The sequence below is a fragment of the Dysidea avara genome, chromosome 10 (genome assembly GCF_963678975.1).
Source record: "Dysidea avara chromosome 10, odDysAvar1.4, whole genome shotgun sequence".
Lineage (NCBI taxonomy): Eukaryota > Metazoa > Porifera > Demospongiae > Dictyoceratida > Dysideidae > Dysidea > Dysidea avara.
Window position 1 is genome coordinate 11,368,966 of NC_089281.1, and position 26,236 is coordinate 11,395,201.

General features: G+C 38.5%; 2 protein-coding genes across 5 annotated transcripts in view; one reads left to right on the plus strand and one right to left on the minus strand.

Moving 5' to 3' along the window:
* LOC136268408 (symplekin-like) overlaps positions 1-14,496 on the minus strand; it is a 31,961-nt gene extending 17,465 nt beyond the window's left edge. For 2 of the 3 annotated variants that reach the window (XM_066063741.1, XM_066063742.1), the window contains exons 1-6: positions 14,352-14,496; positions 14,236-14,301; positions 13,864-13,917; positions 13,743-13,816; positions 12,491-12,617; positions 11,777-11,827 (exon numbers count right to left, since the gene is read on the minus strand). In XM_066063741.1, coding sequence (XP_065919813.1) covers positions 11,777-11,827; positions 12,491-12,617; positions 13,743-13,816; positions 13,864-13,917; positions 14,236-14,301; positions 14,352-14,423 — 444 coding nt within the window. In that variant the 5' untranslated portion in view covers positions 14,424-14,496. Of the gene's footprint in view, positions 1-11,776; positions 11,828-12,490; positions 12,618-13,742; positions 13,817-13,863; positions 13,918-14,190; positions 14,302-14,351 lie in introns of those variants that run through there. The other variant, XM_066063743.1, reaches the window with a different exon arrangement.
* Positions 14,473-26,236, plus strand: LOC136268395 (apocarotenoid-15,15'-oxygenase-like). Of its 2 annotated transcripts, XM_066063726.1 has the most exons (26): positions 14,473-14,617; positions 14,668-14,738; positions 14,784-14,895; positions 14,944-14,996; positions 16,207-16,289; positions 16,345-16,422; positions 18,572-18,626; positions 18,674-18,772; positions 18,828-18,883; positions 18,938-19,001; positions 19,056-19,165; positions 19,218-19,299; positions 19,352-19,424; positions 19,472-19,535; positions 19,588-19,698; positions 19,866-19,937; positions 20,210-20,345; positions 20,764-20,895; positions 20,955-21,017; positions 21,081-21,156; positions 21,211-21,290; positions 21,339-21,481; positions 21,910-22,076; positions 22,224-22,267; positions 22,323-22,399; positions 22,719-22,927. In XM_066063726.1, the coding sequence occupies exons 1-23, from the start codon at positions 14,536-14,538 to the stop codon at positions 21,935-21,937; spliced, it is 1,923 nt and encodes a 640-aa protein (XP_065919798.1). In that variant the 5' UTR covers positions 14,473-14,535; the 3' UTR covers positions 21,938-22,076; positions 22,224-22,267; positions 22,323-22,399; positions 22,719-22,927. The 2 variants fall into 2 exon arrangements, with proteins under 2 accessions (XP_065919798.1, XP_065919799.1); XM_066063727.1 differs by lacking the exons at positions 14,473-14,617; positions 14,668-14,738; positions 14,784-14,895; ... (17 more) ...; positions 21,211-21,290; positions 21,339-21,481 and adding exons at positions 23,194-23,453; positions 23,508-23,645; positions 23,724-23,920; ... (2 more) ...; positions 24,781-24,968; positions 25,775-26,236 and having other exon boundaries at positions 21,745-22,076; positions 22,719-23,140.

The following is a 26,236-nucleotide window of genomic DNA, read 5'->3' on the forward strand; positions in this document are numbered from 1 at the left end:
ATACTGCATCTGAAATGGCACTGCGCACCCCAATTATCGTCTGAAAAGTGAAGTATCCACTACGCTTCGTTGTCAGCTATGTCCAACCCATTACGCAGCATTTCGAATCAAGAACTGTTCGAAAAGCACTTCTGCAATCCACGCATACCGAAAGAAAGAAATGGTGCCGCGTGCCCCAGTTGTATCATCTGAAAAGTGAAGTATCCATTATGCTTCGTTGTCGGCTATTTTCAACCCGTTACACAGCAGTGTGAATCAAGAACTGTATGAAAAGCACCTCTGCTATCAAAATAGCCACTACGACAAATACGGATGATTTCCGCTACGAAGGGAAGCCATCATGTGCTATCGCCAAATCAACACTTTTGGCTGTCACCAAAGATGAATGGGACACAAAGGAGGACACTGGTAAGTCCATGAAGAATGCATTGTACATACTGCGGTATGTCAAAAGGCACCTCTCGGGCCAAAGCGACTTTGAACAGTGAAAAAATCAAGCCTGTAGCCTTAGCCATTATCGAGTTACACTTGTCTGGAGGCATCAGTCAGTCAGGCAGTCAGTCAATAGAAAATTCTGTTAAATAAAGTATTTTTAAAATTCCGTAGCAGCTTTGTGAAAGCGTTTCGGGTCAATCTGAAAGCTTGTTTGGGCTTAGTTTTACCTAACCAATACTGCCTCATCGTCGTCAGGGAAATTGAAGCTGGTTTTTGGGTGATGTTATTTCGTGGACCATGCCTACTCCTTTGTGGTCCCTACTATACACTACAATTGGAAGCAACTTCAACTAATTCAGGTAAGATGATACAAGTTAAACATTCTTGAATCTAGGGTGCAACAACACGGCTTTGTCAAGCTTTCCTAAATCACAGCCTTCACCATAGTACTGGTCAATTTTGTTTAGCACAACTTCTTTCATTTCCTTGACTATGCTGTGATCATGATCAGATATCTGTAAAAAAACATGATGTGATTTTCAGTATTAAAGGGCGAACAGACGAAATTGTCAACCATTTTTCTCCACCAATTCACTCTGTTATATTGACAAAACAGTTCCATTATATCTCCACAAATTTATTCATTGTGCTAATTTCAGCATTGGGTGGAATAAGATCTCCTCTTCGTAGTTGTAAAAGTGCTGGAGATAATGGCTGTTGCTTGTTGAATCATGTAGTAGCTTGAATTCCACCTTGTGGCAAAAACAACTAATGCGAGTTTAACCTAGCTTTCTCAAAGCAAGAGCAATGTTGGAGCCATTATCTGTAGTTGCAGCCAGCAACCTATTGGGATCAAACTATCATTCCATTAGAATTTGTTGCATTGCAATGATTCGGCAATCATATCACCTCAAGAAATTCTTTTGTTTCAAGTAAGCGGGACCTCATGTCAAAGGAATCTGTCAGGTAATAAATGGTAACTTTGCTTGGCTAGAGATGACCACATATCTGTCGTGATGCAATAGAAATCTGCATCATCCATCTGTCATTGGAAAGTTGCTTCATAATGTCATTTACTGTATCGAATGGCTGCTGGTCTTTGCAAAAAAAGTAACATACTGCTTTAGTCAACTTCTTGTACCTTTCCAAGGTTTGAGGTAGTGGTGTCATCTTCAGAAAACTGCTTGAAATTGTTTATTCAGAATTCAGCTCGGAAGCTTTACTACGCTTAGGGTTGAAGAATATCCACTGTTACTAGCTTCAGTGGCTTGTTCTGACATGGCTCAGTCAAATGATGCTTCTCGAGATGATACCTTAAGTTACTAGTACCTCCAGTATATTTCAAACGTGCGTAACACTTGTTGCAGTATACCTCTGTCCACTATTGCTTATTTGGCTCCCATCTTGTGGCCCACTAAAAATCCGAAATACTTCCATACAATGCTAGTATTGTTTCGTAGTGGCTGTAAATTCTTTTTCCTGCCTGTTCTCTGGAATCTCTGCTTAGTTCTTTTTCTTCACTAGACTCTTCATCACTTAACTGTATATCATCGTCCTCGTTATCCGCCATGTTGTTATATGCTTTGTGCATGCATTTTATTCGAAAGCAATCTTATTAGCTTGATTCAGGTATGCTATTACAAGCATTAAAGCAATGATGATGATTATTATCGTTATTGTAAAATGTCATTTGTTAACAAATTGATCGTAAAACTTCATTTATTGTTACTATCGACACTAAATGTGTCAATATTGCCGATAGTCCAACTCGAGTAATAGCAACATCGATACGCACATTGTATCGCCCAACAGTAGTTTGGTGTTCCTTAGCTGTGGGTAAAGTTGGTTGGAGCAGCAGCAGTTGGAAACGTATCACCAAGAGCTCTTACCCTAGCTTGTTCAGCTTACTCTAAAGCTTGATTAAACTCTTATGGTTCTGTGTTAACCATGTCCATTACTCCCAGCTCTGATATATGAGAGAGACTCCCAAGTTCTACAAGTGGTTGTAAAAAGATCTCAAATGACAAAGAAAGGCTTAATCCTTCATAAGAATGTTTAACATCTTGTTCACTTTGTTTATGGACCTCAATTGCTTCAAGTAGGTCAGCTCTAGTGGTTTCATAAAATGACAAAATTTCTTTCAATCTGTTGGTTTCTTCACTAGTCGTGTAGTCAAGTGTCCTAGTCACTGGTTGTGGCATTGCTGAAATAGGCACTGACTGCTCCTCACATTAACTGGCACTCCTAGCACTGGAGTCTCTATCTGACTGTGTCTCCTGTACAGGATGAGTAGCGGTCACTGTATCAGGACTTGTAACAGGCTTTACTCACACCTGCTCAACACTAGTGTAATTCTACAAGGAGACCTGAACAATAGATCAGCATTAGTGCACCAAATGATGCCACCTCAGCCTGTTCTACATCGTTTTGTATAGAGTCTGGAGTAGTGGCTGGCATAATTGAGTGCTGAAACATAAGTATTTAAGTATTATTAAATATCAATCAAAACTATGAACTTAACCTAACTGGTTAAAGCCCATGATTTCACAAATATGTATAGTAGACTAACATAGCTAAGATTTCTGTTGCAGTGTCAACTTTTCAGGTATCTTGTTCCAGTGACTGAGATACAGGGTTGGTTCTTGAAAACGCAGCACGAATGTTTAGTACAAATGAATGTTTAGCATGTGTCTGTTGTTTTATTTCCAGACCAATGAAATGTTAGTGTTTGTTATGATTCTGTTGATTTTATTACCATTTAGGGTATTTTTTGCCCAGTGACAAGGTGATGGTTTTCATTTTACTGAAGCTCTGTTAGCCACTTCCTAGTGAATGTATTTGGTTTCTTGTCAGTAAATCATAAATGATGAATATGTCAATGCAGCTGACAGGAAAACATATGCTTAAGGTTTGGGATTGATATAATGATGATGATTTGGCTGCTATGAAGACACACATTGACAGCCAGCTTTAAAACCTTGTAAGTGCATACGCCTACATTGCTAACACTACTGCATTTAGCATCTTGTATTCACCATGAGCTGACAGTATTTGCATCAATTATTATGGAATGTTAAATCATTTCAAGTGTTTCATAGGCCTTGCCTGATATTAATTTGTAGTGGCTCTCCCATGTTAAGTTCTGTGTTATAATTATCCCAAAATATTGAAATAGGCGTAGTGCTTTAGCAGAACTGTACATAATATATTCCCCTTGTTGTGATATATTCTGTTATGATATATTCCCCTTGTGATATATTCTGTTATGATATATTCCCCTTGTGATATATTCTGTTATGATATATTCCCCTTGTTGTGTGATTAGACTGTCATGATAAACCACAAAACTTTATGTCATGATAAACCACAAAACTTTATGTGGGTAGATTGATGCTAGGAATTTCTGGAAATAAGAGCCGCCTACTCAACCACTATTAACCTTGATGTTATGATAAGGTAAGAATTTCTGCAAATAAAAGCTGCCTGCAGTAGATCAATCTTATTTACTATCAATGTGCAATTGAAAGTATATTAAGCAAAACTTATCAAAAAGCAGCTGAACAGGATTCAATCAGGTATCAAGTATGTAATGTGACTAGAAAAATAGTATGATATAAGCAAAGCTATTGTGTTTTTAGAAAAAAATCACATTATTACAGCAGATTAGCACCATTTTATTAATAACACAAAATGGGAGATGAGCCACAAGATGTTGTAATTACTCCACAACAGCAACAAACAAGAGAGGACAAAACAGAGTTGTATATCAGTAGGATTAGTGTAACATTGTCTAATGATGAAGACATCAAACAAGAATTAGTAGTTAGTAGACATCACCAGGTAGTAGAGGAAAGATCACAACTCTGTAAGATTGGTGTAAAATCACCAGTTGATGAAGAAACTAAACAACAAGTGATGATTACTCCACAACAACAGACAACAAAGTCAGAGGACAAGTCTGAACTGTCTATTGGTTATATTGGTGTGAAGTTACCAACAACTATTGTACATGGGATATCACTGGTGAAAACACCTTCAACAAGATCATCATAGAAGATATACCTTACCAGTTTTATGACTAATACATAACTATATTGCATGTAGGACTGTTGTCGCACACACAACACACATAAGTATTGCTATGTCAGGGCTCCCGGTAATTTTCTTGAGTATACTGTCAAACTGCCAGTACAACACAGATTTTGTCCTGTCAAAACATAAAAATGTACTGGTACCTAGTGTTAAGCTTTCAGTGCTGAAGATGTAGTCATGCCAAAAGTAATGTAACCATGTCATAAAACACTGTTTCTAGTCCAATACAACAGTCTTAGCTATTAAATGAAACTTCATGCATCCCACAAGTCAAAGGTAACACTGGATGACATGGTTTTAAATACATTTTGCACAGTCATATATAGCTGACAAGTACGGTGTTCAAATATCACTGTTCAAATATCACTGTTCAAATATCACTGTTCAAATATCACTGTTTTGGCTTGAGGTAAAGCTTGTGGCCACACATAAACAAACAGCTTAATTAAATATTGCTGCCTTTGTAAGGCTGCTCTCCAGCAGTAATGTAACATTCTGTCTGATTTATCCAGCCACAATGTCCGGATAAGATAAAAATAAAAATAAAATTAACCAGTCATTACACAATATTGACCAGAAATTGGCTGATTGTCGAACGTGAGCCCTGTATGTAGTGTGATACTATTCTGTGAATGCTATCCCACTAGGGACCTGTGATGCAAGACTGTGTAGTAAAGAACATTGTGAAAGTACCATAGGACATACTGTATATTGGAGTGAACTGCAATGGCTAGGGCAGGGACTGTGGCAACATTGGTAGTATTTGTATGTTGTTGAAAGAACCAGTCAAAGCCATCAACCTCTACACACAGTGGCATAGCCAAACCCGGGCAAGCCAGGGCATTGCCCGGGCATCAGACTTCCCTGCCCCACCACCAGCCCCCAGAGTAATTATAAAGACGTGGGCTGGATAGCTCGAGATTTTGCTAAAGTTACTTAACTAGTCACTGTACAAGAATAAGTATAGCACAACTTATACAACACTCACCGTGCCATTTTCGCCGATGGTTTCCTTCTTTTTGGCTAAACAGAGATGGGGTTATCCAAGGGATTTTCCCTACGAGTAACTTGATTGTGCACAAATAGAGGCAATAAATAGAAGCAAGTTCACGTGATTACAAAAACCGCGCAGCATTGTGGCAAGGAGTGAAGGACAAAGAATTGGTTTCACTATAGTGGGCTGGACGGTTTACATTTGGATTAAGTGATCACGGTAGCTATTGGTGTGGTCAAAACTCGGGAGGCAAAGGAGTCTAGAGGTATTTGTGAAATTAGCACCCATCTATCCGTGTGGATACTGCTCAGTTCAAACGGTATGGAGTACTTGTTCAGTCAGCAATTCTTTTCTTTTTGTTTCCACTTTTCTAGGCTAACAACTGTAGTGGCAGAGCATAGTCATCACGTGATAGAGCGCCTCGTGCTTTAATTCAAGAATCTTTGTAGTCTGGTATTAAGACACATGTAGCTAGATGTATGTAATATGTTAGAAGGCCAATTGCTAGCTAGGCGTTCGCTTCTATTAGGTTGATATTAGTCATCTTGCATACAGTAGTGTAGGATGATACATAATGCATTTTAAAATGTTATATTGATGTCCATATGAAGATGGGCATTTGTACGTGTGTTACATAGGAAATGGCTTGCCCACCCATTGCCCAGGCATGGCGAAAAGTCTGGCTACGTCACTGTCTACACATTGTATCTATCAATACAGGCTACATTTCAGATTGTTAATTTCTCTGTCAGGTTGTGGTAACAATCTGAAATTCCTCTGTCAGTTGTGCCAGAGGAATTTTAGATTGTTACCACAACCTGACAGAGAAATTAACAATCTGAAATGTAGCCTGTATTGATAGATACAATGTGTAGAAGTTGATGGCTTTGACTGGTTCTTTCAACAACATACAAATACTACCAATGTTGCCACAGGCCCTGCCCTAGCCATTGCAGTTCACTCCAATACACAGTATGTCCTATGGTACTTTCACAATGTTCTTTACCTTCTGCAAGCTTCCAGGCATCTCCTAAGTTAGAAATAAGTTAGAAACAGCTCTGCCCACTGCTAGAGGATTGATCTCATAATTGGCAGATTGGTTAAGTGTTCTACTGCACAGAAGGAAACTTAGTGTGTGTAGTAGAACAACATTGACAGCGTTGGGCAAGTTACTTTTTAAAAGTAACTAGTTACATATTACATATCACTTGCAGCTGAACTATTTAGTTACAGTTACATATTACCCATAAAATAAAGTAACTGTAATAATATTACATATTATATTACTTTGTGTCCATAGCCTTAAGCTGTCACGTGTGAAACTACCACCTTATCACGTGACATGATTGCGTTGTTGGACAATGTGCAAGTCTTGATATAAGTAAGAAGCTGGTGAATAAGCCTCATTTAGTAGGCTTCATTACTTTGTTGTGGCTAGGCGTTACTCAGTGGGTTACTAACGAGATTAGTAACTTCGTTACTTTTAGTAATAATATTACGTAATATTAGATTCGTTACAGTAACTATATTACTTAGGTAACATGTTACATTTGCAAGTAGAGTAACTTGAGTTATATTACCTGTTTTTATAGCGTATTTCGTTATATTACTTTGTTACCACAAAAGTAATAATATTACGTAACGCGTTGCATAAGTAGCGCGTTACTCCCAACACTGAACATCGAATACCAGCCTGTTAGCTATATAGCTTTGTGGTAGCTTGTTGAGAAAGAAAGACCATTTGACTCAGGAATGGGGGCTGGGTGTGCATGTGAGAGAAATCACTGTGATAGTAGCATTGCTAGTCAATATGGCCTACTTTATTTCATGGACTGGACTCACGGACTGAGCTGGAAACAGCTTTTAAACAATAATCCAGGCATTATCCATCTTTTGCAATACTGGAGACACCACTATTGAGTTACAACTGCTGGTACTGCTCTTCCTCACAAGTCATGAAACTAGCATGTGCACTAATTAATTAGAATACACTTACGATACATGTATATTAGCAGTGATATAGCGTGATAGGCTATTGATATAGCGTAGATGTTTTCCTTTGTTGCTTTAGCACTAGCTAGTGTTATAGCTGTAGAGATGAGCCAGTAATTATTCTTAGCAGGTAGCTAGCTAGGTGGCACCACCAGGCGAGGTGATGGGGCTAGCAAATAAACTAGCTCATCACTACAGCCCTAACGCTAGCTAGTGTTAAGAACTGAAATAACAAAAGAATACATCTACGATACAAAAATAGCCTCTATCACGCTCTATCACTGCAAGTACATGTGTGTCGTAAGTGTATTCTAATTAATTAGTGCATGCACTAGTGTCATATGACTTGTAAGGAAGAGCAGTACCAACAGTTGTAGCTCGATAGTGGTGTCTCCAGTGTTGTAAAAGATGGATAATGCCTGGAATATTGTTTAAAAGCTATTTCCAGCTCAGTCCACGAGTCCAGGTGGCCACTATTTTTCTGAATAGCAAACCATTTAAGTCACAAGAAACATATGGATAGCTAATAAGGGAAACAGGGTATTGCCAAGATTACCATGAGCCCAGCCCTCAGAGACATGGTCTTTCGAGTTTTTTGGAATGTTACTGCAATACTCATACTCCTGGTCATAGTCTTCTACTGAATGGAGAATGTCACCTAGTAGGGATGCAGGGGTAACTAGCTGTGACATAAAACTAGTTCATGATGCAAAATATCATTAGTTAGTTATGACTTAGAAACTACATACAAATTTTGGTTGTTTTCTACTTATCAATGGAAGGTATCCAGTTATGTCATTTTCAGTTACCAGCAGCTGCTATATGTCACGTTTTTAGAGACAAAAATCAATGGCTCACATAGATGTGAGAAAATAAAACTTTTGTGATTGTGGACAACTGAAGAAAGTCCTCTATGCTGAATGAGTTACTTATTATAACAGCTGAATAAAGAACTGGAATGAAAGGTACTGGGTTACCTCAGCAGTACAAACCAAGCATTCTACACTGAAAACTAAAGAGTATTCTTTAGGAGTATAGGTTAGACTTAGCATGAGGATCATTGTGGATGTTAAATCACAGGCGAAGTCCAGTGTTTTAAAACATAAAGATCCAAGGGTGTGATCTTTAATTGACTTAGGGGTGTTTTATACAAGCATTCAGATGGAGTCATTGTGGGATTAGATGACGTCGCTTTAAAATTGTCACATGAGCTGAAGAATTTTTTTTCCAAGCTTGATAGTATGAATAAATCAAATTTCACATCTTATTGCTGTCTCCTTAAGACAGACTTAGATCACAGTGGGAAAACAGTAATAGTGCAAATAATGTTGATGAGTTTTTGCCAGTGTCTATGGAGTCACAGCAGTGTGGCCAGCTCAAAGACACAGCTTGAGTGGATTATGATGGTGACGAGTCATTACAAGTTGTTACTTATAGGACCAGAGCAACAGTAAGAATACCAGGCAGAGTTTCAAATATGGACCAAACCCACATGACCCAAAATAACCATTCTACAAGGAAGCTTACCTATTTAGGTATAAAGTCTGTCTTTAGACAAAACATACTTAAAACTCTCTAGGAAACAGATGGCAGATTTTTGATATCTCTGGACATGTCCATTCATTGTAATAAATGTATCCACAATGCTAGACACTACCTCCAATACTCAATTTCTTTTTTTGACAATGGAGTGGCTAAACTTGGCTTAGGTGACTTTTTAATTGTATGGTATTATTATTCAGTACACCATGGTGGCAATATGTAACTGTAAGCTGCATGTCCACTTGGAATTGAAACACATAAGTGTTGATACCAGTGTGGCAGACGTTATTACTACCATACTGGTATACCATCCAATCCTACCGTAATGTGATGAGAGCTAACAAGTTCTGTGTATATTAAAGCATGTTAAGACTAGCAGCATTCTTATCATACAGTATGATAGTACCGTATATTTACCGTACTGTATACAGTGGAACCTCAGTTATCCGGACCCCACTTATCTGGATTCTCAGTCAACCGAACTATGGAAATTACTGCTCTATTAGAGAAGTGACTGTTCTATTAGGATAGTTTATAATACTAAAAATGTTCTTTATGCTATTTTATACACAGTTTCAGAGACACAGACTTTTCAGACTTATGGACCACCCCTGGTCCCAAGGGGTTTGGACAACTGAGGTTCCACTGTATTAGGGACCAGCCAAAATTATCACCCTAAAACCATCCTCAATTTTCCTTCATGACAGCTTGGTAGCATTAGTTAGGCACAGCTCAGCCAAGCCCAAAAATGTCTTCAGACCAACCCCAAACCCTTCCAAAAAGTTTCCATGGAAATTTCAAACTTTCTATTCAACAAGAATAACTAAGTGATGCCTCCAGCCCAGAGGAGGTTGGACACGCTTTAAGCGTCACTAAAATAAAAGGTGAGTGGAGTCAACAGTAGTCTCGATATAAAACATTGTCATTTCTAAAGGTAAACAAACCAATTTTTAAGTTGGATTAGAGATTAAAGAAAACACAGTAGTAAAACAAGGGAATACACTGTAGCTAAAAAGTGATTAAACAAGGAAGGTTGCCTATACCTGCAGATATACTAGTGGACATTTAATGCCTAATTCAATCACGGTTATAGACTGAATTAGGGCCACTATAGTATATTTGCAGGTATAGGCAACCTTCCTTGTGCCACTTTTTAGCTATTCCTTATTTCACTTTTTTCTTTGAACCCTACTCCAACTTAAAATTCTTTCTACTTGTATTGTACATTTACCATACGGATGCTACTACATATCCTAAAAAAGTAATTTTGTGCTAGATGATCCTGCTACTTATGTGCTAACATGATAGAATGAAACAGTACTGGGCATTGATGCATCCAACTACCATGTCCTCTCTACAAAGTCTTCAATGTATTGCTCTGTTGATACTTTGTGCACAGTCACTACTATAAATAGGCATTGCTGTATAGCAATAAACCAGATTTGATGGGTAGGTAAAAACAGTAGACCAGGGGACCAGGGGACCTAACTCTTCTTAAGTTTATACACTTCACAATATTCTATATTTGTACTAGCTTCCTCTACAAGTGGTCTTGCATGGCCACTCCCATCATGGAATCTCACACGATGTTTCCAATTAGAAATTGTAAGCACATTTGAAAAAGTGTCTGAAGCTGACTGCATTTATAGGCTACACAATGAGCATACTAGTCTATTACAGGGTGTATGTTGCCTATATTTCAGGGAAATAGTAATTACTAGCTAAGCAAGTTTCAGTCTAGCAGCTCGACAACCAGACTCCATACACTGTGGTGTGTTTGCACAATGTTTCTAAAATTTAGTAACTAGGCAACATAATAGACTAGTATGCTCATTGTATAACAGGAGAGTGGCAGTCAGCTTCCGACACTTCTTCAAAGGCGCTTACAATTTCTAATTATAAACATCGTGTGAGACATCATGACTGGAAAAAAAGTGGATTGGCCATGCAAAACTACTTGCAGAGGTACTTACCAAGTACAAGTATAAAATATTGAAGTGTATAAAATCCCAAGAATAGTTGGATCCTTGTGGGTCCCTGGGTCCCCTGCTTGTCCCCGGGTCCACTGTTTTTACCTACCCAGATTTGATATCACCTGAATTACTGCAGATTCCAATAGCATGTTATACACAAAGTGATAATCAGCATACTGGACATTGGAATTGTTTCTTGATTACCACGAAGAAAGTGTCCGTGGTTCATATCAGAAATGCACTTTTTAGAAGTCGATCAGTTTTTCTGCTAGGAAACAAACCAACCTATGCAAAGCTATAGCCATCTATTAATTTATTAGAATGTACACAATACATGCGTAGCACAGCAGCTGGATATAGCCAGTATGCGTCTCACATACACTATGTAGGTAAGCTTTAGCTAGCTTACAAATTGCTAGCTAGTCACTCATGATTCTCCATATGATGCTTCTATATTGGTTGGTACTATCTGTAGTTTAATAGCCTCCTTGTGCTAGCAGGAGCCTTTCGGCTCTTATTAGCTCCTGGTGCTAAACAAACTTTTCACCTTCACAATAAAATGCATAGCTTACTTTTAATAATTCATGTAAGTTTGCATCAATATTGTGACATTTGTATAATAATCTTGAAAATAGCTCCACAATAACTGTGGAAGAAAATTTTCCATATTGTCCAGCCCCATGTTATAACAGATGTGTGCCTATACCTGACCCATATCAACACTACAACATGTATATAACATCCCTACCTCCCACATGCCCACCATCTCATCAGTAACTGATTTCCTGGTCAGTAGAAACTAAATAAAAAAATAATAGTTAATATGTGGGGCACGACCCTAACGTTCAATTAAACAGTTTCTCGTTTTTGATAACCAAAGTTTGTATATACATACCCACTCAACAAATAAATCTAGTCAACAAGTACTAATAGTAAATTCCTGATTATTCCTCCAGTAACACACACACACACCCACACGCACGCACAAAGAAAAATTTTCATTTCAATTCAAATTCAAGGAATTGTGATCTTGTAAGATGTACTGTGCTGTAAACCTCGAAAAACATTTGAACGCTCTAAATAAATTCCTCATGCATTTCAATATAGCAATCTGTTGGAGTGTGAGTAGGTAGACACTGTGGAACTGTACCCTTCAAATAGAACACCTTAATAATCTTGAAACTTATCCATGGTCCCAATATACACATTTAAACTCCTGAAAATAGGAGTCTCTTACATTTACCAAAGAATACAGGGGTTCCACCAAGAGTTCATAATATTTGTACTCTTGGTTCCACTGAGTCCAAACTTTGGTTTCATATTTCAACACAATAATTGTAAACATTCCTTCAAAAAGTTGCTACTCGCTCATTCCCTAACCCAAGAGTTCATAATATGACGTTCATAATATACACATAATGAACTCTTGGTGACACAGCATACATGTACTGTATATCCTCACCTCAAGGATCAGTCGATACAACTGGTTAACACATGTTAATACTCTCTTGAGGATGTTAACATTATTATCTGACATGGTGTACTGCAGGATGGGTACCACCTTAGACAGGGAACCAGGATCCTTCTTGCTATAGAAGGTAGTATTAAAGCATGTGGTGAAAATCATAGGTGCTATTTTCAAAAAATTAACCAAATTTGGAATTCTCAAAATATTGGCACAAATACACAATAAAAACTACTAGTGATATACATGTGTGACTGTTCTACAAAATATGGTACATATAGCATTAGGGTGACTGCTGTGTTAGAATATCTTGAGTGAGCACCTGGGCTACGCGATATTTCAATGGACATGGTTGACACACGGTTTTTCTTTGATATTCATTCTAAGTGTAGCCAGACCAATAAGGGGCATGGTAGCCATGCTCAATTGCTGTAAGTGCAGCTAGATCATTCACACCCTCCATCGTTATCAAGAGGCAGGGTCATTGTGTTCAATCACTATAAGTACAGCTAAATGTGCTGTCGTACACAATTGCTATAATATAAATGTAGTTAGGCCATAAAGGGGATGCTGTGCTCAATCGCTAAAGTTATAGTTACTAGCTAAATTGTTGGAGGTGTGGTCATTATATTCTGGTTTCATTGATGAATCTCTCATGTAGCTACAGGTACTACTGAGTGTCTGATATCCCTTATGGCAGCGTAAACACTTACAGAGGGCAGATATTCATCGGAACCCCAACTTTTAGCCTCTAGCCATGTGAATGTAGCCAGGCAGTGAGGTAGGTAAGTAAAAAATCAGGTTTCGGTGGTTTTTAAAATTCAGTGTTTGTACTATAAGGATTTTCTTGTTTTCAATACTATATTTGATGTATTTTGTAAAGAAACTTATTGTCGTATATGATGTTTCTGATGGCAACATTTTGGGGGTACCATACTGTTTGATAGATGTAATTCACACACATGAGAACACATACTAGCACACATGCACATGAGTGTACAAGCTATCAGCAGTTGTGACTAGGGACACTGATGTAATACTCAGGTTCTAAGAGTCAGTGCAGGAAAATCCAAAATCTAACTATCTAGACCGCTTCCCCAAGTCCCCATAGGTAAAGTGGAACAATGTAAAATTCTTGCTGAAGGAAACATTAACAAAAATATCACTTTGCCATTTTCACTGACCACAAACCTTAACAGGGCATCAAACTAGAATCCTATATACAATACAGTGTGACATAAATACCCACCAGGCTTCCTCCATGAAGCTAATGACACACTTGCGTACTTCAGCAGAAGCATCTTGTTGAAATGCTATCACTTCCTAAACAACACCATAACAACATGTGGTATAAAATGTGTAGAACTAACATCCATAAAGTTGTCTAGCAATGAAGGATCCTTGTGTATGATTAACTCCTGTACCTAAAAGGAGTAAATATGTATCACATTGTATATGTATGTGCACATACACACACAAATTCCATACACATATAACCACTTTAAAATATTTGTGTGTAGCTATTAGCTTAGAAAGGCAATGCAAAGTGGAAATGCTGTTATGTGAAAGTAGCTGGCAAATACTAGACAATCACACTACCCAACAAAATTTTTGAGGACTTCAATAATGACCAGTGAAAATCTAACATTGCAAATGCTAATTGCATGTATGAGCCCCACAATTTATACATAACATACATCAAGGTGTATATGCACAAATTATAACATCCACAATATCAATACTTGGTGCAAACAATTCAATTTTCCTTCCTTGTCATACAACTGTGCTTCGTTCAACAGTGATATAACCTGCAGAGTATCACGTGTTGTGAAAGCACTTTGTTCATCAACACACAAACCCTTTCCGATGTAGGCTCCGCCAGTACTTCATCAATCTCGATTTGTTCACCTAAAGGAACGAATTCGGACATCGTGAATGATCAGGGAATAGAACTTGCAACGTTTCTGTTCAGTGTTCTTAATTAACGCGCACTGTAGCGAGCTGTGTTAATATGTTAGAATACGAACTGTACCGGTATTGACATGGCAACGTGCCCTGCAACTGAAGATGAAGGTGTCGAGTCTACAGACGTTAATAATGCTATAGACCACTTACACGAGTTAGGTAAGTATAGTGCGTTATGTTACGAGCATAAAACTCGTTCATTTTGACAGCCCAGTTGTGCCAATCCTCTGGATCACGTGTGCAGCTAATTGATGAAGTAGTTGCTATCCTAAAAGACATGGTATACGTGATTCACTATAAGTATGTTGCTAGCTTATTAACACAGGATGTCAAGAGATTGGCTGCTCATGAGGCACTGGAAGCAGAAACTATAGCATGTAGTATGTTAAGACACCAAGTGGCTACCTTCCCTGATAGACTGAAGGCTGAACTAGCTGGTATGCTAGCTCTAAATTGAGTTAGGTGACTATTGTGATCTCTATTAGCTGCTACTGGAGCTGCCAGACAATCTAATGCTGCACAACTGAAGGAATTACAGGTTAGTGGCAGGCCTAACACATGCATCTAGTTTGCAAAAGAGATTGCTGGGGTGTCTAAGGCCAGGCAAAGTTAATTCACAGTTTATCATCACCACCCGCATGGTATTTGAAGTCTCCTCAAATTGTCATTATATCATTATTTTATCACGTGATGTTCTGATTATTCATTCACATGATGTTTCAATATTAGTATGGCTAATTATTGTAACATCCTCTGATTAGGACACCTGTCCCTTGGTCTGTATTAGCAGTGAAGTCATCAGTGACTTTTGTAGACTATTATTTAGATATATTCCAAAGTCTGGAAAGTTTTCAAATATTACGTACTACATCGTTGCAACTGTCATTGTCAACCTTAGAGCCCATATAGGACAAGATTAGCAGAATGCTAATTTCAGCAACTGTTAATGTTGTGAGTGTTTTTTCATGCCCGTATGGTGACAGCTCAACTGGCTTGAGCCAGGCTGTCGTGCAAAACACTTTTACAATTAAGATGGAGTTGCAGCAACAAATTTGTACTCAGATTCTTCCTAATTCAATCCCTAAGAAAAAAGGAAGCAAACTTGATTAATTGTTTTTCATCCCCGCCTGCATCCCTTTTTACCCCACCTCCTCTAATTTTATTATTGCTGCTATCAATTGCGTACATATGTATTTTGGGGCTATGAAGGCTGGCTACAATTTTGCAAATGTTATTTGCACCTCAGAAATGGTGGAGTGCTAGTTCTTAGTTTAGCTAACCTTTATAGTAACAGACAGCTTGATTTGGAGTATTTTCTTTATTAATGAATAATGAAAAATGACTGCATAGAAATCTGAATTTTTGTGGATGATAAACAAGTAATCAAGTTTGCCTGGCCTAATGAAAAGTGAAAAAATGACCTCCCACCCTCATGCTTTTTTTTAAAGCTTGGACTGTGGGTCAACTTTGCCTGACGCAACTGCCATCAATAAAATACATTCTGTTCTGTATGGAGTGTATATTATATGTATAGCTACTGCTACACTGTGTGTATCAGTTACTGGTGCAGTAGTGCATGTGCCAAGCACACACTACAAATACCCAAACATGCAACAAGAACTGTTACATGAATTGTGGTGCAGCATAATTCTTTTTTTGTTTTTCTTCAATATGTGCTGTAGAGCCTTAATAAATAAATAAATAAATATAATTTGAGCCTATTTTTCACTTATGTACAACCCACACAGGAGAAGCTAGGCAACATCAGTCAGAATGATGATGGTTGTCATCGGAGGAATGAAGTGCTGGAGTTGCACAATGAAGTGCTCAGGTAATCCATTATTGAGATCATGTGAGCAGTACATTTGATCTCCATCTTCTTCTAGTACGGAGGAGAAGTCACTGTCAGTAAGGTATAATGACCTGATGAAGAAACTAAATAAGAGTATGCTGGAAAAATCAAAGTGAGTGTATACTTAGAATATACAAATAGTAGAACATTTCAGTTGTCACCTATCATCTGCCCAATGTATGTAACAAATTTAAAAAATGTAAAGCAACTTCAGATATAATTTGTTAGTTCCTGTCAGGGGCAAATCCAGGAGTTGGCAAGGGGAGGGGCACAACAGACTAAGTTGTACCTGGTTGGGGAGAGCCAGATTCTCTTCAGTGTTAGTTGCTGCATTTTTTAAGCAACAAATAATCACCTCTTAGTAGTGTCTCACTGTTGATTTTTGCCATTTTGGCCTTTGCAGATGGTTGTGAAGTCTTAAATGCTGTTTAAGGCTCTGAATGTCTTAGACAACAGCAACATCGAGGCGCTTAGTACGCACAAAAGTTCTGGGTAGTCTCATCCCCAGACCACAATGTGGTCTGGGGGCGAGACTAGGTTCTGGGTGACTATTTCACAGCTATTTTGACTTTGGTTTGCTCATAGATACAATAACGCTTACCGGGATTGGAAACGGAAGTAACTACGTCATCATTTGTGTACAAAATCCCCAATGTTATGTCACAGCCTTTGATGTTATCCGTGTTTTGCCTTACTGCATTGGTACAGATAACTCACTTTCTGTACGAATTTGACTTAAGGTTACGGGATAGTGAGCGACTGTCAAACAAAAATTTTATTACGTAATTAAGGCAATTAAGGCGGGCTTGGTGTTGTTGTGTTTTGTATCAGCTGGTAACAGGCTTAAATTGTTGGGAGAATAATAGCGTGCTGACTGAACAGTTACAAGGTACAAGAAAACACATGTAACAGTACAAGATAACATAGATACAACACACTTAGCAACTGGCGCACCTGTAAGCGCATGCGTAGTTTTGCTGACTAATGGCGATATTTTCCTGAACCAAAAATCAGGACTGTCAAACTAGTTGTTAGCATTTTGTATAAACAGACTACTAGTCTGGCTTCTTGCCTAGGTCCTGACGGAGCCATTTGTTAGAAATAATGTTTCTAGTGCTTGTGATATCAATTTAAAAATTAATTTTGTGACCACAGTGTCTTGCTTTAGGCCATATTGTAGTCATATTTCAGCAACTATACACATTATTCACAAATCCTCTTGCCAGTCCCTCACAAGTGATGTTCTTCAAACCTTAGAATTGTTAGTAAGTTCTCATGGTTCTTCATTGGTCTGATTTTTGGTTCACAGTTTTCACTGTTTGGCATGGGGACAACTCATGTTTCCATAACAATATTTGAATTCCATGTCGATTTATGAGAAGTTAAGAATGCATAAATATTTGATAACAATGCATTAAGAAAAATCAAACCCCTAATCATGAAAAATGATCGATAGTGTACATGTGGGGTTTACAGTATCCCGTAACCTTAAAATACTTCGCTACGAGGTTGTATTACACACTAATGGAGTCACTAGACTGCAATATGCTGAGGTAAAACGTTTCTGCTGGTTGTAAATTTCATTTTTGTAACAGTGTCAGTCGAAAGCGCAAGTCGGACTCAATGATATATGGGCTTGTATCTTTTTCATCTGTGAGTATTTAAACTGATTTGTATGCCGAGCGCATGTCTCATGGCCATAACTAATAAGTAGTGCCTACTTTATCCAGTGAAACTGCTCTGCTTTGTAGTAAGATGTACCAAAAGTAAGCGAAACATGGATCCCATGTGCACCCACTTCCGTTTCCAATCCCGGTAAACGTTATTGTATCTATGGTTTACTTTGGTTTCAGACGAATTTGTAATAAATGCTAGTAAAATGTACATATTTTCATGAGTTGTATAAACTGATCTTGGCCTGACATAAAGTTTAGTATTTTAATCAGAAGTATGCAAGGGCTGGCTCCTCCACAAGGTGAGGAAAGTAAAAGGGGGGCATTTGCCCCAAATGCCCCATCCTGGATCTGCCATTGCCTGTGATGTCTATGCATCCCAGTTCCTGCATGATTGTACTATTAAACTAGTGAAGATTATGTGCTTTGCTTCTATGCTATTTTATTGTTCCAAGTGTTGCTGGTTTTTAAAAAAGAAGTTTTTCTCAAGGAAATTAGCTGCACATATTAAGTGACATACACATGTCATTACTATTTAATCTGTTGTATTGATTTATTTTAAGTACACATTGTGCTGTGTATGTATAGTGCTAGGATTGTCCTCAATGAAACAAGGAACAGTCTCTCAACCACACAACACCAGGTACACACAGTATAATCAGTGACATTTGCTACACTGCACAACACAAGATCGCTAGTGCTGAGAGTAGACTTATACAACTAGATCAGTCCATCATCAGAGAAAGAGAAAGTTTTCACAAAGAAAAGATATCTCTTGCCAAAGATTTGGTACCAACTAAATTTATATCTGCGCACAAAACTTATGTCTTATTCCAACATCTAGGAGACAGTAAATAAAAGATGTGAAGAGAATACTAAAGCAGACGTACAGTTGAAGAAGTAAGATTGAATGTGTGGTATATTGATTGAAGTATGATACTTCGTGTACTTCAGGGAGCTTATCAGTTTGGAGAACAGTGCTGTTGAAACTGAACTGGAGGCTGAGGATAAGAGAAATGTGCATCCAATTATATGTTGATGAATTGCCTTACTGCTTGCATGTGTGTTACAGGCATGCTGCAAATTAGAGGCAAAGATAAAACGCCTGAATGCCAAGCACAAGGGTATTGAAGAGCAGTTGAGGGAAGGAGAAGAGGAAACAGAACGGCTTAACAATGAACAGTATGTGTATTCACGTATGTGAAATACAGCTCTCCTTTTTTCTCATTATTAGAAAAGATATTATAAGACAAAGAGATGAAATGGTGAAAATGTTTGCAGAAAAGAAAGAAGAAATGATCCAAAAGACTGAACAAGTATGTTAATGGATCGTTTGATGATTACTCACTTTTTAAAAAAAAATGATAGTATGTAAAAGAAATTGCTACTTGCACAGCTGAGGCTAAGAAGTTAGCAGGTGGCCGCAAGTTGCTCAAGAGAGGTAAGAGACATTTGCCTAGTCTTTAAATGCAGTTACAATGTATCTAGAGCAAAAGAAGGCACAGGAGGAAGCCAACATGCAGAATCTCACCCTAAAAGACATCCAAGAGAAGTATATACAAAACAGATTAGTATTGGGGTGATTATATTTCTTTACCAATTAGTGTTAATACATCAAAGAGGACCTTGATGTTTCAAGCTGACGAGGCATCTCGACTGGTAGGCACGAACCATGATCTGGAACTGGGACTAGTCCAACTAAATGATTCACACAAGTATGTGGTACTTGGATTTAGAATCTGGAATATTATATCGATTATAAAGAAGAAATTACAACATTTCTTCCTTGTTTTTAGAGGCCCTTTTTCTTAGTCCTCATTCAATTACAAGGATCATGTGGTGTAACACCTGTAATACACATGTGTATTGTTCCGTATGGCAGAGTATCTGTGACAATTTTGAGGGAGCAAATCAACAAGTTGAAGGATCAACTAGTGAGGGAAAGACAGTTAAGGTAAGGAGGTAATTCTTGTATGACTACTCTATTAGAGAATATTCTAAAACACTAGCTATTATACTGGGAAACTTTGACCTTAATATATGCACTCATGCATGCATACAGGTACACATTCTGTTTTGCTAGAGAAATGGTTACAGACTTTTAGTGTTGCAGAATATTTCATGTCTCACTACAATGATCACTGTACATAGTGTTATTTACAACTTCACTGTTGAGTGTACACACATACATACTTATACACATAATTATGAATGTACATGTCTTAGACAAGAAGTAATGGAGGAGCTACTGGAGTTACAGAAGGTGAAAGAAAAAGAACAAGTTGAGCAGACACGATCATTTAAAGAGGCTACAGCAGAAGTAAAGAAACAAAAACATTCTCAAGATGAAATGTCACAGAAGGTACACGAGCACTTATTATAGTGTATACACATGTACAGTATACATACACATGTAAGTATATGTACAGTCTGTGTGTTTGTGTGTGTGCGCGCATGCATATGAATGCATTTGTGCATGCATTTGTTCGTGTATGTAGAGGCAGCGTAGCCAAGTGGCTAGAGCATCAGCCTGGTAATTAAAAGATTCCAGGTTCAGTGCCTGGTTATGCCAAGTTACTATAGTTGTTGTTTCCTTGAGCATGAAACTTCTCCTGTATAACAGGGACCTGTTGTCAACTGGGGAAGCCCACCCAGCTATAACATCACTGGGGAACTCATTGCTTTCTTTATTTTGCTCTGTGTGTGAGCGTGTACATGTGTGTGTGTTTTTGTGCACGGCTGCATGCATGATTCATTATACAAATATGGTATATTAACAGATGAAGTTACTACACAAAGATATTGAGCAACACACAAACCAAACTGAAGACCTCACTAAAGCACTGCGTGCAGCTAAACAACACCTTGATCAACTAATAGCATCACTTAGCCAACAAAAATCAAGCCTAGAGGTATGACCATTTCACCTACACATACCTAACAGCGTAACAAACAATGTTACTGCCAATAGACACAGATTACATCAATGCAAAATACCCTTGCAGATATTGATAAACAGTATGAAACAGTAATGGTAAATTCATGGCAGTATATAAATGGTAATGTGTAACTGTACCCACACACACACACACTATAGCCACAGTTAAGTAAGTTAGAAGAAGAGTATAATGAAATCACTGGGAAATATGAAGCAAAGAAAAAAGACATTGTTGGTAAGAACTGTGATCTTGTGATACATATACATGTGTATCAGAGAAGTATTGCAGTGGTGAAGAACAAACAAACTGGAATAGAGGAGAGAATAGCTAGAGCCAAGAAGACCTTAAGCAAGATGCACATTCCTCAGGTGAAACAGTTAGCATAATTATATCAACACTGATAATGTTACATACAGGAGGAGATAAGGATGAACATTCTGAGGTGCAGGGCCTACACTAGGCAAAACATACGACAGCACAGCACTGAAGTGGATCAGCTAGAACATGTTGTGAATACAATAGTCCACAAGCTGAATATTGTCAGGAAAGAAAATGAAAGGCATGTATTTTATATGCAAATAATTACTGTATTGACTCAAATTATGACCCTACATAGTGTTTATTTTTCAAACAACTTTTTACCCTAGGAGACTTGTGACTATAAGAGATCAGCGTTTACGTACATACACATTGCCAGCATTCGTGATACTTGAATGTTGTGTTCTGCTTGATGTTTTCCTCAGTATATTTCACAGAGTCAAGCTTAAAAGGAACTTTATAAAACATTCTTCACTTCGCACTGCATGGAAATTATGACTGCGCTAGGCATTCATTTGAGACTAGACACTTGATTTATTCAAAACCCTCAGCAACCAAAGGCCTCAGGCGTTGCCAGGACTGGTTGTAATTCAAGTCAATACGTTGACTGTAACAATTAAACTCCACAACTTATGGTCTGTTGTTTTACTTGTTTGTTCTTTTGTGTAGGTTGAAGGAGGTTAGTCTTGTAGGGTAGGTGGTTCTGTTCAGTGATGGTTGTTATGGTGCGCAGATTACTGAGGTGCTGAAGGAGGAGACAACACATCTGTCTGGCATTACTGATAGCAGAGAACAAGTTGAGGCCGGAGCTACTAGTGAATTGAATAAATGTAGAGGTGCGTGTGTGTGTGTGTGTGTGTGTGTGTGTGTGTGTGTGTGTGTGTGTGTGTGTGTGTGTGTGTGTGTGTGTGTGTGTGTGTGTGTGTGTGTGTGTGTGTGTGTGTGTAGTGTAGTGTAATGTACTAACCATTTGGTCTTGACAGAATCCTTACAACAGGCTTGGGTAGAAGATCATGAAATGGATGAGGTTAATTAAACACTTAGACAAGTTCTGTAATTACCCACATAACTATATCCTTCAGCAATTTGCTAAACTGGACACAGTCATATTAGATGAGATAGATTCTGTCAGGGAAGCCTCTCGGAATAGACAAGACAGGTTAATGATGTTGTGTGGTGTTTCAGAGGAGGTTGGTCGAATTCAGATACCTGGTATTGGTACAAGTCCAGCATTACTGAGAATTATCACACATCATAGTGCTGCTAGTAAAGAAGCTATGGACAAGAGTACATAATAATACTTTTTCTATTATTATGTACTCTTGCTATGGATTGTGGGTAGTTTAAGCCTAAGGCTTGTGATTATGGTTCTGGGTATAATCTAGCAGTTTAATTGCCTTGGTTGCATGACCAACCCTCCTCAGATTTGCTCAGTTTTACTGCATCCCTACTAATATTATTGTGTGATTATGTAACAGGCTGCAAGACATTCAGAAACGATTTGACAAGGAACTCAGTGTACTCAAAGATTTTGTTGAAGTGTTAGCAACCTCATAATAGTAAACATTATATTGTACATAATTATATTATTTCTTTGTCATTGTACATACTAGCAGCCGCAGTATTTGCATTTCACTCAATTATATATAATTGCCCAAATACGTATTACGGTAATTAGCACCGCAGGCCCGGCAAGGGACAATGGAGGCTCTGCTGCAAGATGTACACCGACCGCTAGAGATAGACCAAGTCAAGAAGGGCTGGCATACTATTCCACAAGAATACGACTACTGGGTACCGCAAGAAGACATAGAAGGATCCGTCCCCTCTGACCTGAACGGTACGCTACTGCGAAACGGTCCTGGACTGCACGAGGTGTACGGGAAGAAACTAGTTCATGGTAGAAAGAAATTTTATCATTGGTGCAACGTTTTCAGCGTGATTTTCCTCTAGCTATTGACGGTGATGGGATGATTGTGGCGCTAACTTTCACAGGTGGGCGCGTGCATCTGAAGTGCAAATTTGTGGCATCTAAACATCGCCTGGAGGAGCAGAAAGAACGCAAGTTTTTGTACCGTGGACAGATGGGCACCCATCCATCAAGTGCCCTGAAGGATACAATGGTGTTCTTGTCATCTGCACTCACCTTGCAGTGGCCAAGACACATGTACCGCAACCCTTCTAATACCAACGTGTTTTATTGGGGTGGTAAGGTAAGTGCTGTATACTTATACGAAGCCTCGTAAAGTTAATAATGATCTCTACAGGTGATATCTTGTTATGAGACGGGGCTTCCACATTGTCTTGACCCTCACACACTTACTACATTGGGGGTTGATGATCTGGGAGGGACTCTTAAGTTGAAGACCCTTGCAGCACATTTTAGACTTGATATGGAGAAGAATGTAAGTGTGTGTGTGTGTGTGTGTGTGTGTAGGCTTACCCACGTGTGTAGCATTACATGTTTTATTCATGCACAACAGAGGTTGGTGTGTATCAGTGTCAAGCCAGGTGTGGGTAAGGTAGACCCTTCACTAGGAATTTATGAGTTTGATCCTCACTGGAGAGTCGTACAACATCAACTTCACCACATTAAGGGACTCAACTATGCTCATGACTTCTTGCTGTTACCAGATTATTATGTGTTCCACATGACTCCTTTTGTTGATACGTCATTTATGTAAGTAACTGCACAACGACAATTCATAGTATTTACAAACTTATATTCAGACTAACAGTTATGTAGGCCACTACAATAAATGTCTGTATGAGAGAATTAATAATTATTGGCCAATATAGTCAGGCAGACACTGGAGAGTCAAGTTATTTGAAATAATGTGGGGTGGGGGGGTTGTTTGACACTTACAAGCTTCTGGTAAAACCAATCAGCCAAGTACGTATGTATAGAACCTTGTTCAGTTACTCTAATAGAACGTACACCTGTTTGGAAAGTGCTCTAATTAAACAGTCATTTTGGTGGCATTTGGATTGATACGTTTCTTGACATTAAGATAATTCACTTTCCACTGTATGGGTGGGTAAATTTCCATATTTTTGGTGCTCAAAGCTTTAATGTTGTATTGTAGGAGTATTCTGTCTATCTACCTCGGCTGGAGTTCACCAGGTCAGCAGATGCATCACTATCCTCACCTTCCATCACGTTTTGTGGTCATCCCACGACACAAGGGAGCCAAACACCAGGAGATCATCCAACTGGACACAGATCCATTCCATGTAAGGAAAAATACAATAGCTGCATGTATTACATTAAAATGATGTTATGTACTTTGTTAGATCTTTCATTTCTCAACGTCAGAGCAAGTTGATGATGTGATAACATTCAATGCTGTTTGTTTGGGTCCAAAGTTTAACATGAATTTTGAAAGTGAAATATGGCTGTCTAATGCTTCAGTGGCACCCGGTATGTGACCGAGTACTGTATCAGTATTTATACATGTATGATCTGTGTGTATATTTGTGAGCGTCTTCTTATTTGTGTCTGTGTATTGCTTTCTTCAACCTACCCATGTCTTTGTGTAGGGTTGGTGTGTAGATTTAAGTTGGATTTGGGCAAGAAGGTGTGCACTTCGTATGGAGCAGTAGACAGGGCCAGTGTAGAGTTCCCCACAACACATCCATACCGTCATGGGATGGAGGGAACTCGCTACTCCTATCTGATGGCTAGTGACAGGAAGAGCTGTAATCTTCCATACAGGGATGTTGTTAAGGTACAAGCAGTCGTGTGTGTATGCGTGCATGCGTGTGTGTATACGTACGTGCGTGTGTGTATACGTACGTGCGTGTGTGTGTTAGCTGCATACATATAATATGTCCTTATTTACTCAACGGCAGAATTATGATCTGCATCCATAGTATGGCACCCAGAAATTGTGTGTGTTTGTATGTACTGCATTTATCTGTATAGAAGCCATTGCGTGTAAAGTGGCATTTAAATGAGCCTGGCATTTATTTTAGTGTGCTTCAGGCACAGAGTAGTGAAAGTGTTCTATATAATCGACTCAGTTACAGTATTCACTTGCAACAGTGAAACACTCCCTAAAGTGAGACACATACATCAAGGCTGTAGTTATATTCAGTTTTTGGCACCTCAGTATATACCTTGCTAGGCATACTATCAAACAGCGGTGTATTATAGTAATGACAATATTAGTGAGGGGACTAACAGGGTCATAACTAGCCAATTTAAATTGCGCATTGTGCGTTGCACACCTAGCATGCATGTTTAAGCATGCTCAGTCTAGTGGGTCTGGGGGCATGCCATCAGAAAAGAATTAGCTTTCTGAAATTGCATTTGGTAGTAATTTTGATGTCATTTGAAAACACATCTGAATGTTTAGAGTAACTGATTGCTCTATTAGAGTATTTCAATCTTGAAGGTTAAATTGGCATGTTGCTATGCCTATGCAAACAAGCCCACGTGTGTATTTGAGACTGGCCATGAATATGGTACGTGTGTGCATGCATGCTTTGAATCAAAAATAATAGTAAAGCATCATACTTTTTTCTGTTTTAGTTTGACAGTCAGTCAAAGAATAGACAAGTGTGGTACTCCCATGGATGCCTGGGGGAGCCTGTGTTTGTACCACGTCATGGCTGGCAGTCCAGGCATATTGGTGAAGAAGATGATGGTTATGTCATTGTTCAGCTGTACATTCCTGAGAAACACATCACTGAGTTTGCTATTCTTGATGCTCAACATGTTGATAAAGGACCGGTGACTCGGATAAAGCTGAAACACCATATACCGTATGGCTTCCATGGCACCTTCACACCTGAAGTATTCATGTTGACCTCTCCTGTGAAAGCTAAATTATAACTATGTGTGTGTGAACATGAAATTATTAACCCTCATTACACATATTTTTATTTGGCTTTGAACTGCTGATATTATATACTTGTGTATTAACATTGCTGCATGTGCCAGTTGTGTAAATGTAAAAAAGAAATTTGTTGATAAAATGCTATATTTCCAGGA